The sequence below is a fragment of the Tauraco erythrolophus genome, chromosome 8, assembly GCF_009769465.1.
Source record: "Tauraco erythrolophus isolate bTauEry1 chromosome 8, bTauEry1.pri, whole genome shotgun sequence".
Taxonomy (NCBI): Eukaryota; Metazoa; Chordata; class Aves; order Musophagiformes; family Musophagidae; genus Tauraco; species Tauraco erythrolophus.
The window spans coordinates 15781660-15796207 of record NC_141472.1 but is presented as its reverse complement, the minus strand read 5'-3'; the positions used below and the strand labels follow the sequence as shown (position 1 = coordinate 15796207).

The window sequence follows — 14548 nt, the reverse complement described above, 5'->3', positions numbered from 1 at the left end:
TTAGGAGAGGGAACACTAAAACGGCCAAGCTGGACTTTGGGCGAGCTGACTTTGGGCTGTTTAGAAGTCTGGTTAACAAAGTCCAATGGGAGACAGCTCTCAAGGGTAAGGGGGCGCAGGAGGGATGGTTACTATTCAAAAAGGAAATTCTGGAGGCACAGGAGCGAGCTGTCCCTGTGTGCCGGAAGTCGAGCCGCCGGGGTAGAAAACCAGCTTGGATAACAAAGGAGATTTGGGAACATCTCAAAAGAAAAAGGGATGTCTACAAGTCTTGGAAGAATGGGCAGGCATCCAGGAATCAATACAGGGAGGAAGTTAGGGCATGTAGGGAGATAATCAGGGAGGCAAAAGCCCAATTGGAACTTAGACTAGCCTGCTCCGTAAGGGACAACAAAAAGTCTTTCTATAAATATATTAATAACAAAAGGAGGGCTAAAGATCACCTCCAGCCCCTACTGGACTCAGGGGGTACGTTAGTCACTAGGGATGAAGACAAGGCTGAGGTCCTTAATGCCTTCTTTGCCTCAGTCTTTAATAATAAGGTCAGCAGTTCCCAGGTGAGCTGGCCTTCGGTGTCTGAGTGCAGGGAGGGAGAGCAGATTGAAGCTCCTGTGATCCAAGAGGAACGGGTCAAGGATCTGCTCCTTCGGCTGGATGCCCACAAGTCTATGGGGCCTGATGGTATCCACCCGAGAGTCCTGAGAGAGCTGGCGGATGTCATTGCCAAACCCCTGTCCATTATCTTTGGGCAGTCTTGGCTCACTGGGGAAGTTCCGCTGGACTGGAGGCTGGCGGATGTTACCCCCATTTACAAAAAAGGGCAGAAGGAGGATCCGGGGAACTACAGGCCTGTCAGTCTGACCTCGGTGATGGCCAAAGTCATGGAACAGGTTATCTTGAGTGCTATTAATGAGCACATACAGGTTAACCGGGTGATCAGGCCCAGTCAACATGGGTTTATGAAAGGCAGGTCTTGCCAATCAAACCTGATCACCTTCTATGACAGGGTGACCCGCCTGGTTGACGAGGGAAGGGCTGTGGATGTAGTTTTCCTGGACCTCAGTAAAGCCTTTGATACAGTTTCTCATAGTGTTCTGGTGGAGAAACTGGTAACTGCTGGCCTGGATAGGCACACCCTCCTTTGGGTTAAAAACTGGCTGGATGGCCGGGCCCAAAGAGTGGTGGTAAATGGGGCTAAATCCGGCTGGAGGCCGGTCACCAGTGGGGTTCCCCAGGGCTCAGTGCTGGGTCCAGTTCTGTTTAACATCTTTATCAATGACCTGGATGAGGGGATTGAATGTACCCTCAGTAAATTTGCGGACGACACCAAGCTGGGAGGCTGTGTCGATCTGCTCGAGGGTAGGGAGGCCCTTCAGAGGGATTTGAACAGACTGGATCGTTGGGCTGAGGCCAATGGCATGAGCTTTAATAAGGCCAAGTGCAGAGTCCTTCACTTGGGGTATAAAAACCCCAAGCATCGCTATAGGCTTGGGGAGGAGTGGCTGGAGAGCTGCCTGGCGGAAAAGGACCTGGGGGTGTTGGTTGACTACCGGCTTGATATGAGCCAGCAGTGTGCCCAGGTGGCCAAAAAGGCCAGTGGGATACTGGCATGTATCAAGAATAGTGTGACCAGCAGGAGCAGGGAAGTGATCCTGCCCCTGTACTCGGCACTGGTGAGGCCGCACCTGGAATATTGTGTCCAGTTTTGGGCCCCTCGCTTTAAGAGAGATATTGAGCTCCTGGAGCGAGTCCAAAGAAGGGCAACTAAACTGGTCAAGGGGCTGGAAAATAAAACTTATGAGGAGCGGCTGAGGGAGTTGGGGCTGTTTAGCCTGGAGAAGAGGAGGCTGAGGGGAGACCTGATTACGGCCTATAAATACTTGAGAAAAGATGGTGGGGAGGTAGGGGAAGGGCTCTTTACATTAGTGATGGGAGATAGAACAAGAGGAAATGGGCATAAGCTTAGTCAGGGGAGATTCAGGTTGGATGTTAGGAAGTATTTCTTCTCTGAAAGGGTTGTCAGCCACTGGAATAAGCTGCCCAGGGAGGTGGTTGAGTCCCCATCCCTGGATGTGTTTAAGAATAGGGTGGATGAGCTACTTGAGGATATGGTTTAATGGGGATTAGGGATGGTTGGACTCGATGATCTCTAAGGTCTTTTCCAACCTAGAAATCTATGAAATCTATGAAATAAATGTTACTTTAAAAGAGCTAGTGTGTTTTATACTGACAAACATTAATAACTTCATGAATTAACATCCCCTGGAGTTCCAGGGACATTTGAAAATGTGAATTATTTGTTTGATTTACAAGTTAAGGAAAAATTTCTTCTTGTTTGTGAATGTATTTACTCCCTCGCATTGATTTTTCCCACATTTTTGTTTGAGTTTTGTGTTTGCAGTCCCGAAATTAGGTAGTTTCTTTTTTTTTGAAATGTTTTGCATTTAACAACTCTAGCTCAAGAATATATTGTATTTCTAGTGTCCTCATAAAAATAGTTAAAGTCTAAATTTTGTTATAAATGTTTTCCTGATATATTCCAGTTTGGCACTGCACATTCCCAAGTGTGTTCCTCTTGAGCTAGAATTTTTCGTAGTTAGTTGCAATGTAATTCCTTTTTGATGTTGCAATATAAAAATAATTAGAATTTTTATTTTACTTGGGTTTTAAGAGTAGACAGTATATTTTCCCCTGTTTAAAATCTTCCAGGTGCCTTCTTGCAAAGATCGGCTCAAACTAGAATCTTAGGAAAGAAATTTTTATTTAGCACTTGCTTTTTTCAAAAGCCAAGGAAGATAGCTGGGAATATACTACTGTTCTTGTAAGTGAAGGTTTGTGTGAGTTTTTAACATCATGCAGAGCAGTGTTTTCAAATGTTATTTTGTGGAACAGGACATCTTAGATACTTCCTAAATGAAATCTTTGGTTTTCAACTTTAGCATACAAAGTATTTATCTGCCGTTAGCCTTTTTCTTCTTTTCTGTTGTCGTCTTCATGTTCCCAGAGGAAACAAGGAAAGGAGTGGGATTCCCATCCAATGAACTTGCCTGTGCTACTCCTGTTCAGTCTAATGAAAGATGGCAGGCCTAGAAGTCACTGCCTAAGCATGATATCCCAGGATGTGAAAATTACCCCTTGGAAAGGCAGACATATTTTGCTCAAACTTTGATATAAAACTTTAATTTTTGCATCTTCCAATTTGTGTGTGTGTGCTTAAACTCATAATGCCAACCTTGTATTCTGGTAAGATTATTTTTCATTTTCTAATAATTTTATTCTTTCTTTTTTCCCTCCAGTATTAAAATCTAATTTTTGTCTGTGAAGCTGGTGTGTAAAGTATGATTAAGTTAAATGGATTTATCCCTTTTAATAATGTAAAACTTAGTTTCAGGCAAACCAAGTCATCAGCATAGTTTTTAAAAAATGCTGTGAATCTCAGTATCTTGGTTTTTATTTTAAAGCTCCTATGTACTGTAACATAACCTACTCCAAGTAATTATCATATATTATAGTGGTTGCCATTAGTGACTGCGATAATTAAGGTTGCAAATCAGTTTCCATTATAATCCCTTGTTTTCACACAATCATAACTTGTCAAAACACTAACCTTTGGGACTGAAGTTTTCCATGGTTGCTTAGAGCCAAGTTTGGGGGTAGGGAGGAGGAAAAGGAGTTTGAACTATCCTTATAGCAAATCCTTGTCCAGTCATTTTGTGTTACAGGATGAAACTGCATAGTGAGCATAGTTATCATTTCCAGGACTGGAGAAACCTAGAAGAAAAGTTAAAGGACGAGTAGTATAGAATTGCCTTTGAATTTTGCCTTGCATTTCTAATTTTGACTAGCCTCACTGCTGTTTTGCTTTGCAGCATCTCTGTGTAACGCTGCAAACAGTATTAATCTTACTTTATTAGCATCTACGTCCCACAACAAAACTGCATTACGTCAGTTTTACTGATAATCAGATGACAATCGGGTTACAAAGGTGGAGAAGAGATACAATGGTCAGTTGTGTATTCATGATTCCAGTTGCTAATCGCAGTCCTGAATCCAATGTTGTTTTTTGGGGGAGAAAAGCTTCCCTAAAAGTGAAGTGGGGAGGCAATATAAGAAAACATTTACTGTTATTATTTTCCCAGTAGTAGCTCCTAAATGTCAACAACTACTGCGCTGGTCTTTCCTGGGTAGAAAATATCCCGTTCCCGTATTGTTGCAGATAACCCTGTATGTAAACTTTTTATGGTGAGCACTATGCAAAGCCTGTGTGAGTTCCCATTTATAGTATTTTTGGTATAATGTGACAATTTATCTTATCGTATGAAGAGATCGCGTTTTAAGGCACAGTATAAGGGAGTGCTTGGGCAGGCAGAGTTGAAGGAAAAGCTTTCAACCCTAACATTCATTTCCTGTGCTTGTTTTATCATCCCTAACATTGCATTAGCACCATTTCTTTGCATAGAATTCATTTCAAGAAGTGGTGATTGGTTCTTCTACTCAGCCCTTTGGGAGAGTGTTTTAATTAGTTTCTTGAGATATATGATAATAAACTGAAGTACAGTTACTGAAGAAAAATTACAATTTTTGTTACATTCAGAAATTGCTTCTCCACTGGTCTGTCTGCAAACTGTTGCTACTGTAAACATCTTTCTTTATAAGATGTTGTGAAATACTACAAAGGTACAATTTACAAATAAAATAAATCATAGCATAGAAACAAGCATAAGCCTTCCAAAAGATCAGGTTTTGGGAGACATTGTCTGCAGAGAGCCCTGTGAGTCAGTGAGATGTCTTGCAGATGGGAAGGTTTCCACATCTGGATTCTTTTTACCAATTGAGGTCTTTGATCTGAAAATGTTACAACTCTCCTATGCCCTGTGATTTGTCTGGCAAGATGAGTTATTTACAAATGCAATTGCTCTTCTGACAACTCCGTTTTGACTGTGTAAGTGCTGAGGTCCTGATCTGTAACCCGCAAGGACTGCTGGTAGTCTTTTTTATTGGTTTCAGTAGGCTTTGATGCAGATATTTGGACTTTGAAGCACCCCAGGTGGATTAGGTAAAAAAAGGCTTTTTACAAATAATTATAATTTAAAGATTTAGGATGCTATGTGTCTGAAATAATTTGGCAGTGTTTCAAAGGCCTGTGAATTTAAATAAGTTTCTGATCTTTGTTTGTTTTGTGTTTTGTTTTTTTTATTCCTCCAGTGGCAGATGAGAGCAAAGTTGGTTTGTTGGCCGGACACAAATCGGGTAAGCTGTTCTCCTATTTTGGAGGAAAAATCAGCGACTTGAAAGTAGTATGGGCAGTAAATGAAATCACTTTACAGGAACTGTGGAGACTAAAAAGGTTGCAAATTAAGGCATTACTTTGTATGCACTGACTCCAAGTTGTACAATGATGGATTAGGGATTGTTCTTTGCCAGGCAGTGTATGTAGCTGAGTCATTTGCAGGAAGAGCTGTAACTTTTTTTTTCAGTGCAGGTGGTGTAAACTGAAGAAGGTGCCCTTTCAAGTAAGGGCAGCTGCATTGTGTCTTGTGGAATGTGGAGACTTAAAAAATACACATTTTGAAAAATATAAATATTTCTCCCTTTTTCTCTTTGGTTTGAGTTCCACTTCCATTACCAGGAATATTGAAGATAACACTAAAAAAAATTCCACAGATTAAAGAAAAGAGTGTCAAAGCTTTTCCTTTCATTGTGCTTATGCAGTAGAAATAATTTATTTTTTCTTAAACTTTTCAGGCTATAGTAAGAAAAAAAATTAGTCCATACTGCTGTCATTACCATACCTACTTATTAAATAGGTTCTACAAACCACACCATGGTACTGTACAACTTGTACAGTTGTATTATAAGAACTTTCAAGGAAATGTCACAGAAGATTGTTATTTTTCACAAGCCGCAGATAAGCTGACATAAGAAACCTTAAACTTTCTAGAAAAATCAAGTTATTCAGCAATCTGTTTTGATGTTAGAAAACTCTGAAGTTTCAGGCTGCCTCTTTGTGGCATGTTTGCACGTTGCCTTTTTCCATTCCTTTGAGAGCACTAAAAAACTGAATTCGTGTAAAGGAAGGTCAGCTGTGAGATTCCTGATTGTTTACGGTATTCCTTCTCTGTGCAACTGGGTGTCCTTCTTTAGCTCTGTAGTTCTCTGGTGTGGATTTTCCTTATCTGAAGACCTTTTCCTGAACTTAGTAGACAAGTTCTTTTTAAATTTTTCTGGCATCTTTCCTAAGCCTGTGAACTACTTGGATTCTCTTTCTGAATCAAGGGGTAGTTCATATGTCTTGTAACATTATCACTCCTGGGGAGAAAAAAATTCTTTCAACTTCTTGTTTTGGGAACGTGAAATCTTCAAAGAAATTATCTTGTCAACTTGAAGAAGCTAGGGGTGTTGCCCTTGTGTTTTTTCTTGTGCAGAAAAATTACTACAAACATTGCAACATCATGCAGTTTTCCAAAGATCAGTGGAAATGACTGCTATCAAAGAACATTGGAAGGAAACCTGGTGAGATCATAACTCTGTGGCAATCTGTTGTTATAGGTACATTAAGCTTTATAATATCACTTTTAGCAGCATTTGATCTTTCTTCTGCACACTTCTCCAGATTCTTGGAAGCAGCGGCCTTGAATTTTTTTTCTGTTTGAAGACACCTACAAATTTTACATGAAAATGTGGACCCATGCTTATGGAACTTTGGCTTGCTTGCTTTACTTATGCTTCACTGACCTCTTATATGTACCTAAGATCTTTTTTCATATATTAAAATGAGTGGTCAACGGATCACCTAAGGAATAGATACAAAGATCCTACAAGTTGTTTTCTTTCCCCCCCCTTCAGAGTAGAAAGAGCTAGCTAATTTCTGAGAAAGGTTGGAGTGCAAATAATTTTTCTTGGTTCCGTCCACTTTAAATACTGTTCAACTACTGTTGAAAAATGTTTCTCCCCTCTCTATGTTCCATTTCCTAACCTTTCATAAAGAGAAATCAAGCAGCAGTTTCAGTTTTCTCAGTGTTCCATTCAAATATTTAAAGGTTTGTCTAAGAATGTGGCATTCTTTTTCTCTGGTCTCTTTTTACTGTATGCTTTTTGGAATTATATATCATATACACATCCTTCTGGCATTTAGTCACATCACAGGACACTTGTTTTTACATTGTTCTTTGTGCTGATTTCCTGTAGGTGCCTTTTTAGAGAATGCACTAAGGAAGACATTGCAGCTTCTCATGCTGGGAGCAAAACACCATTATTTTCTCATTACAGAACGAAGAGTTTCCATCCTATTCTAGACTTCAGGAAATTAAACATATTTCTCCACAGAATTAATTATCACCTACTGACAATCAATGCAATTATCCCTTCTCTCCTTCAACATGACTCGTTCTATGAAATACGCACCTGAGTAATTCTCTCTAGGGAAATATCCTTTCTATTCCTTCTGGGACAGTGGCTCTTCAAGCATTTAGTCTCAGCTTTTGGTGTACCTACTGTATCCCTCACATATTACATGTTACTGAGCAGCAGCAGGAGTTAGTTGTGTGTATTCATTTCAAAAAGTGTTGTCACAGTTCTGCAGAAGACCAAGGCATTAGAAGGATCTGTAGCTGTAGCCCCATCTTTCTGTCTTTTTATGTGTTGCACCCACAAACAGCAGTTCCCTCTTTTTTTTTTTTTTTTTTTTTCCCTTAAAAAATAGATTTTATTTTTTGGAAGCATGTCTGGACACATCCTCAGCTTATAAACACATTCTATGGGAAAGTGACTGGAGACTTGTTCCTGTATTTCACCCTCACAGAAATGCATCTGTGAATTCCGGTTCTCATGGCTGGCCTGTCCTTCATCCTGCTGGATGGACGACTTCTGCAGTGCTTACAGGTGCTCTTAGTGTTGCAAATGCTTTCCATAATACTATTGGAAGAAGCACTGGAGTGCTGTATTGATGCAGCCTACTTGGCCCTTTCTGGAAAAGACCAGAGTTCAGAGTGTGTGTGTGTAAGGCGTCCTCTCTGAATCCTCTAAGAAGGATTTTGTGTTCTGTAAGATTCCTGTGTGCTCAGCAATGTTGTGTCTACATTCCCTAAACTCAGTTCCAACTATGAGAATGAGAAGCAGACAAGTGGTGCCTCTATCGTAAAGCAGAGAAGATCCCTGAAAATTCACAGAGATAAAAAATCAGTAAACTTCTGCTCCATTTTTCATGAACTCTTAGCTTTTTAGAAAAGCAATTCCAGGACAGCTAGGAAAATACCCTTCACAAGGAGGGGCAAGACTGTTGTACATCAAATATAACCTGATTTATGTCAAATACTGAAATTGAGTATTGAATTCTTTGCAGCTATTTTTATTTTTTTGTGAAATTCTTTTTTTTTTTGTGTTCTGATTTACTGCTTAGAACGCTTTTAGTATGTATTGACTGTCTGCTGAGGTCTCTGCTGACACAGCTCTTTCAGATGATGCAGTGCTGGAGAAAAGCTGATGAGTCTTTCTTTATGAGCTCTGACATATTAATTAGCAAAATGGGCAAAAAAGCTTTCCTATTTTTATTTTAATGTCACTAGACCATGCTTTTGGCTGGGGTTATGTTTCAAGACAGTTTTGAGACAAGATGAGTTGAAGATGTTATTTTCTTGCTGACTGCTGTGTGAGGAACATGTGATTGGGCTATGGAGGAGTACCAGCAAGACTGAATGATACAGGGGTAGCTCTGTTACCGAGCTGAATTTGAATTAATTAATGGATTTGAGTGAATGCTATATGGCAAGAAGATAGGGTTAGGACCTGAGTAGGAAAAGGCCCATTGGGATAGTTCAAAGGATGCTTCTGGTGAAGTTCTGCCCCTTACTGTTAATTTTGCTGACAGTGCAGTTACCAGGTGACTCTTCAGCCTGTGAGTATGATTAGTGTTCTGTGAAATAAGGCTTGAAGAGGTAGATGTACAGCTAAACCCTGCAAGGTCGGGTCTTTGAGGTCTGAGTGCCAACACACCTGATAGACCTTCAGTCTGTGCTGCTTTGTGTACGGGTAACTGAGTTGTCGTTAAACTGGGACTCGGACTGGGACAGAAGGTAGTTTGGAATAAGGTAGATTAAAGGTCTTGGTGTATCTCTGCATCCTTTAATGCTAGAATGTATTCTGCATTGAACAAATTTTACTGAGATTTTGTTAAGACTAGGATGAGGATTAAGATTATGGTTTAGGACACAGGAGTGGTTGAAAAGTTAGGCTTATTGGTAGATTTCATATAACCCACTGGAGTAGGATGTGGAAAGTGCAACAGATTAAGCTTCATCATTGCCTTCAGGAAAGGCTCTTCAGCCTATTGTCAAAGCCATGGTTGCACTGATAGGTGAAATAAGTCTATGAGATGCTAAGGTTGCATCTATACACGTGTAGACTGAATGCCCCCTTTGACTTTAAAGTTGAGTGGCACAGGATGATCTCCATATGTGCTCTGAGCCTCTCTTGTAAGATGGCTACAGGTTGCCTCTGGAAGCTGTGCCTGATACATCCTAACTCCTAAACCATTTCTAGGAAGCGTTCCTGAGAGTAGAAGAGCTATTGTAACAACTGTATGGTGTAGACAATTACATTGTAGTAAACTCAGCTGTGCCCAGCCACTGCTAAATTTGCAAACATCAAGGTAACCTGTGATTTTAAGAACTCCAGCTTAGTTTTTTGCAGAGACAAAGTAGGGTCTGGTGCAGGGACAAAATAGGATCTGATGCAGGCAGAATCCAGTGTGTTAAAGTTTGCTCTGGTAGAAGTGTGAATAATGGCTAGCCTAAGCTTATTGCTGCAATTTGAGATCAGACTTGGAAAGGCAGACAAAACTGTAGAACAATTTTTTAACTGGAGGAATTGAACTCTTGGAACACCAGCAAAATCCAGTGGTTTATGCATGCTTATGTAGCACAAAAGGGTTTCTTTTAGTCAAGGTTTTTATTGGGTGTTAATAGTGGGGTTAGGACGGACTACAGAAAGCTACTGGATGCTGCTAAGCTTGTTTGAGAATGAGACCAGTGCCACTGTAGCAAGTTTGTCTTCTGTTTTACTTTTGATTTGCAGGTAACACAATTACGTCGAAGACGTGTAGGGAAGTGGTGTTCTCCTCACCTCATGTCAGATCTCATAATTTTGTTAAACAAGCCTTCTTGCTGCTGTAGATGTCATTAAAGCTGAGCTTTTCAAAGGGGGCATTGGGTTTAGTATTGAGTTCATAAGGATTTATATGGTAACTAGATCCACAGTTGAAAAGACTTCTCTAAATGGCTGAGCTGCCTGGCATATGCAAGTGAAGTGCCTGTCCAAACAAGGACCCTGCCTCTATCTAACTGTTGCATATAGAATCTGACATTTGTCTTTGCGTTTGTGAGAAGAGAAAAAGTTTGAGCTTGGTTCATTTTATTTCTCTTTGATAATAAGAGTGTAATACTTGGCTGTATCAATCGTTCTTGCAAGTGTGAAGAGGAATTGCCTGCTTTGCAGCCTGCAGTATACCTTAGCAATCCTGATGTAGCCTAACCTATATGTCTTGGCTTGGGTACTGGAGGCAAGCAAACTGTGGTGGCACTGGAAGCTGCGCAATGTCATTTTTCCCTTAATTCAGCCAGTGTGATGCTCGGTGTTGTTTCAGTTTGACGCACAAACAAATGCAAGTATTTTTCTATGATGCTTCAGTACACCATATTACCCATAACCTATACCTTTCTAAGTTTTGAATTGTTAAGCTATGGGTTGAGTTTGATGCTTTATTGCTGGGAATATTGTTGCAAGATTTTCATTTTTTACTGTTACCTTCACTTTGGGCTTCTCTCCCTGCATGATTCTTTTCTTGTGGTTGTGATGGTGGTATTGTTATTATCATCATCAACTTTGATTATGATTCTCAAAGCAAAGTGTTCGTTTGACCATATAGTTCCAAATAAATTGGTGTCATCTGAGAATCTGTATCAACTCATGCAGCCAAGGGGGAAAAAAAAAGTTTCCTTTTCCCTGCAGGTCACTTGTGGAATTAATGTTTTCTTCTAAACTTATGTTTGGTAAGGTGTAAAGTAAAAGATGTTACATTGAATCTATTATATTGTTGAGGTTTATAAGGATTTGTAGTCCAAAAGTTAAAATGCTTAGCTTTCATTGAAAGCCTACGCTTGTGTTTTTTTCCTTCAAACACAGCACTAGGATGATACATTAATTTAGTTAGTACTCTATGCCAGTATGACTTTACTACCCTTCTTTTAGTCGATTTTATTTTTTAAGATTTTTTTGGTTTTACTATGCATAATGGTTTCCACGTTATAGGTTATTCCATCTGTATTGGTTAGAGCTGGGAGCGGTGCAGGGGGCTTGTTTAGCACTGCCTAGTTGTACAAGAACCAAAGCTATGCTGTGACCAAGCCTATGGGACAGGACAGTACAATATTGGACTGCTGGGCTGCAGGATTTTTTCATAAGTTAATTAATGGTCAACGTCTGGAAGTCTGTAGGAGTAAATCCCGAGCCTCCAACTTTCATGAGCTGACTCTTAAGAATTAATGTTGAGAAAAATGCTCTTTTAATTTCATCTAGTATTTGGAGTGCTAAGTATAAAGTATGAATGTTTAGTTGGAAAAACTTTCATTTGTCTGTTGAAACTTCATATATTTTAACCTGTCAGAGATAGGAAAGTTTATTGAAACAATATGAAAAAAAAAATGGAATTCTCGTCAAGTTCTAATTTATTTATTTTTAGAGCAAGAGAAGCTCAAACTAGACATTCCAGATATTGATTATTTTTAAGAGGCTATTAAAAATGGGACTGGTACAGCAATATCTCTCTTTTTTTTTTTCTCTCCCCCAATCAAACTGTATGTATTTCTGCATGAGAAGTTAGATCTTTTTCAGTGACTCAGGAAAAGGCAGGCTGGACACTTTTAATTATTCTGAATTAACAGAACTTGCTGTATTATTGAATTTGAGTGAACAGCAGTTTGTTGGTTGAAATCTCTTCTGAATGTCAGGCTGGCAGCCTTTACTGTCCCCCTTGTCTACCAGGCCTACGTGGCTGATAAGCAGCTTTCACGGATAACCTGGTTAGATGATTCTCCTTTATGGAGGGAAACAAGCTCTCATTTTTACTTCAAGAAGAATAATTTTTTGCCCCTAGTAACTCACCAGCTGTAACTATTCCTTTGACAGCTTTTTTTTCTTGTTTTTGAAGACTTTATTAGCCGTGTGATGATGATTGTCGTGACCCCTTTTCTGTTAGGTCCTGAGAAAGTCATCTGTTGATAAAAATCCCTCACTTGAAGATGCAGTTGGATGTTACAATGTTGATGTAAAAGCTTGCTGCTGCCAAAAGAGGCAGTCTTAGCCACCACCCCACCTACCAGCAGCTTCCTGGTTCTCATTGCTTCCTTTATTCCAGTCCCACAGCTTAGCTGGTGAGATGGTTGAGAAAATTAAACCAGCCAAAAACTAAAACAAGACAGAAGCGAATAGTGCTGGGCTTATCTCCTTGTACCACTCGTTTGAGAGTCATAAGCTTGCATGTCAGTAGAATGGAAACTCAGCAAGTGGATGGATGTGAGAACTGTGGCTTTAAGAGGCAGCTATCTATTAAATCACCTTATCTACCATGTCAAACCATATCCTTATTAAATTCAAATGCCAAACTTACATTGATTTTTTTTTTTTTTTTTTTAAAGACACTTTTACTTGCCACGGATAAAACGACTTTCCCAGTGCTAGGAGCAGGGAACAAAAAATGCCAATAAACCTCTGCAAACTGAAGAAGAGCATCCCTGCTGTCTCATCCTTGAATTGCAAGAATCTTCTTTTAAATCACTTATTCACTTTGATTTTATGAATTCTTTGTGTTCTCTGACTGACTCTTAGTGTGCGTTACATTAAGAAATGGCAGAGCAGTGCCCATTGATCTTTCCTTGAACTACAGTCATTAAAGTGAATGGATCTGATCTGCTGAGAACAATAACAACCTTGCAGGAGAAACCTGTTTCCCTCAAAGTTCTTGTGAGAGATTTAGGATCTAGAGCAGAGCTGAACATAGACCATCTGCAGTGCGGATGCAAATTCAAGGGTCTGTGTAGTTGATTCAATGTTTTCCTGTCTCCTGAAGAGGATCCCGTGATACCCTTGTATTCATAAATGCCTAGCCACGTGTTTCTGCCTCTCTTCTCTCTATGCCAGCATTAATATTCATATAATTGTGTGATGAGCTGTTGTGGGGAGCTAACCTAGCAGAGAAAATAATTCTACAAAAAAGAATAGTATTCTTCTAGTTTAGCCAAGGGAGCAAGAAAAAGGAAGTTCAGAAGAAGAGAAGAATGATTTTGTAACTGACAGTTTTTGATCCCAGGATCAGCCTGAGCTGAAGGAAGTTGACTGGGGTGGAGAGAGTAGACAGACACATCTGAGGGAGAAAGCATGGATGAAAGGAGATTTGCAGACCTTCAGAGATGTCTTTGTGCTGAAAGAAAGGAAGTGGGGGAGTGAGTTTGAGTCTCTATTTCTTGTCCTGAAGACTAAACTGAAAGTGAGTTTCTGAGAGGTTTAATGGCCAGTGAAACTTGGTTTTGTGTGGTTTTGACTCTGTGGTGTTACTTGCTGTTAAAGGGCTATGGCTACCTTTTAGCTTTGTTTGGGTTACTACGCTCTTGGTCTGGTCCTGTCCTAAGGAGTGAGAGAAGACTGAGAGTCCTTCGGAGCAGCTGAGTCTGACAAGCAGGGAGAAGCTTTCGTAAGTGCCAGATGGAGTGAACGGGCAGCTCTGACAGAAAGGAGGACAATTTTACTGAAGAACCACAGGGTCCAGGGAGGGATTCTTTCAGTCCAACTGATCACAGAAAGCTGCTGAACCAGAGAACAAATGACCTGTAAAAGCGTAAGTTGAGCAGAAGCTTTTATTTCACTCTGTCTCACCTAGAAAATGCAAATTTTCTGTACTACAAAGATGTAGTAAAACAACACTAGTTTCAACAGCAAAGCCCTTTCCATGTTTCCGCTTTAAGAACAAAGTGCATGTACATCTGCTTGAAGGTCCTGAACAACTTGGACTTCTCTGTGAAGGAAGCTTGTACCCTAGAAGTGTACCAAGGATAGATCTTTCAATTTGACTCCCGTTAAATGAAATTTAAGAGTTCCTGCAGATAGGAACTCTCCAGAGCACTCCTGTGAATGCATAGCAAGGGAACTGCCTGCTAAAACTATGACATTAAGTTTATTAGAGCAAGATGCTGGAGAGTGATTCCGGGTGTCGGGAATGCTTCATTCTTATGTGCGGGTAAAGTTGGAGTGGAAAGTCTGCATGGCAGTGATGGTGGTCCTTCCTCAGAGAAGGCCTGATCTGGCAGATATGCAAACTGCAGTCTTCAAAAATAAACAATAGAGGTGAAAAATACGCTTCTTTTCCATTACATCTCAGCAATACGGGAATTATGCGTTACCCAGTGTGAGTTGTTGACATCCAGGGGCTGCAAACCAACAGCCTTTTTCCTTGAGGAGTATTCTTCAATCCAGGAGCAGAGAAGGCAGCAAGAACTTTGTT

The 14548-nt window shown here is 40.2% G+C and overlaps 1 protein-coding gene across 6 annotated transcripts in view; it reads left to right on the top strand.

Annotated features, from left to right (window-relative positions):
- Positions 1 to 14548, top strand: part of PARD3B (par-3 family cell polarity regulator beta) — a 440643-nt gene that overhangs the window by 261308 nt on the left and 164787 nt on the right. For all 6 annotated transcript variants that reach the window (XM_086615493.1, XM_086615492.1, XM_086615490.1 and 3 more), the window contains one exon: positions 5206 to 5250. In XM_086615493.1, coding sequence (XP_086471619.1) covers positions 5206 to 5250 — 45 coding nt within the window. The remainder of the gene's footprint in view (positions 1 to 5205; positions 5251 to 14548) is intronic.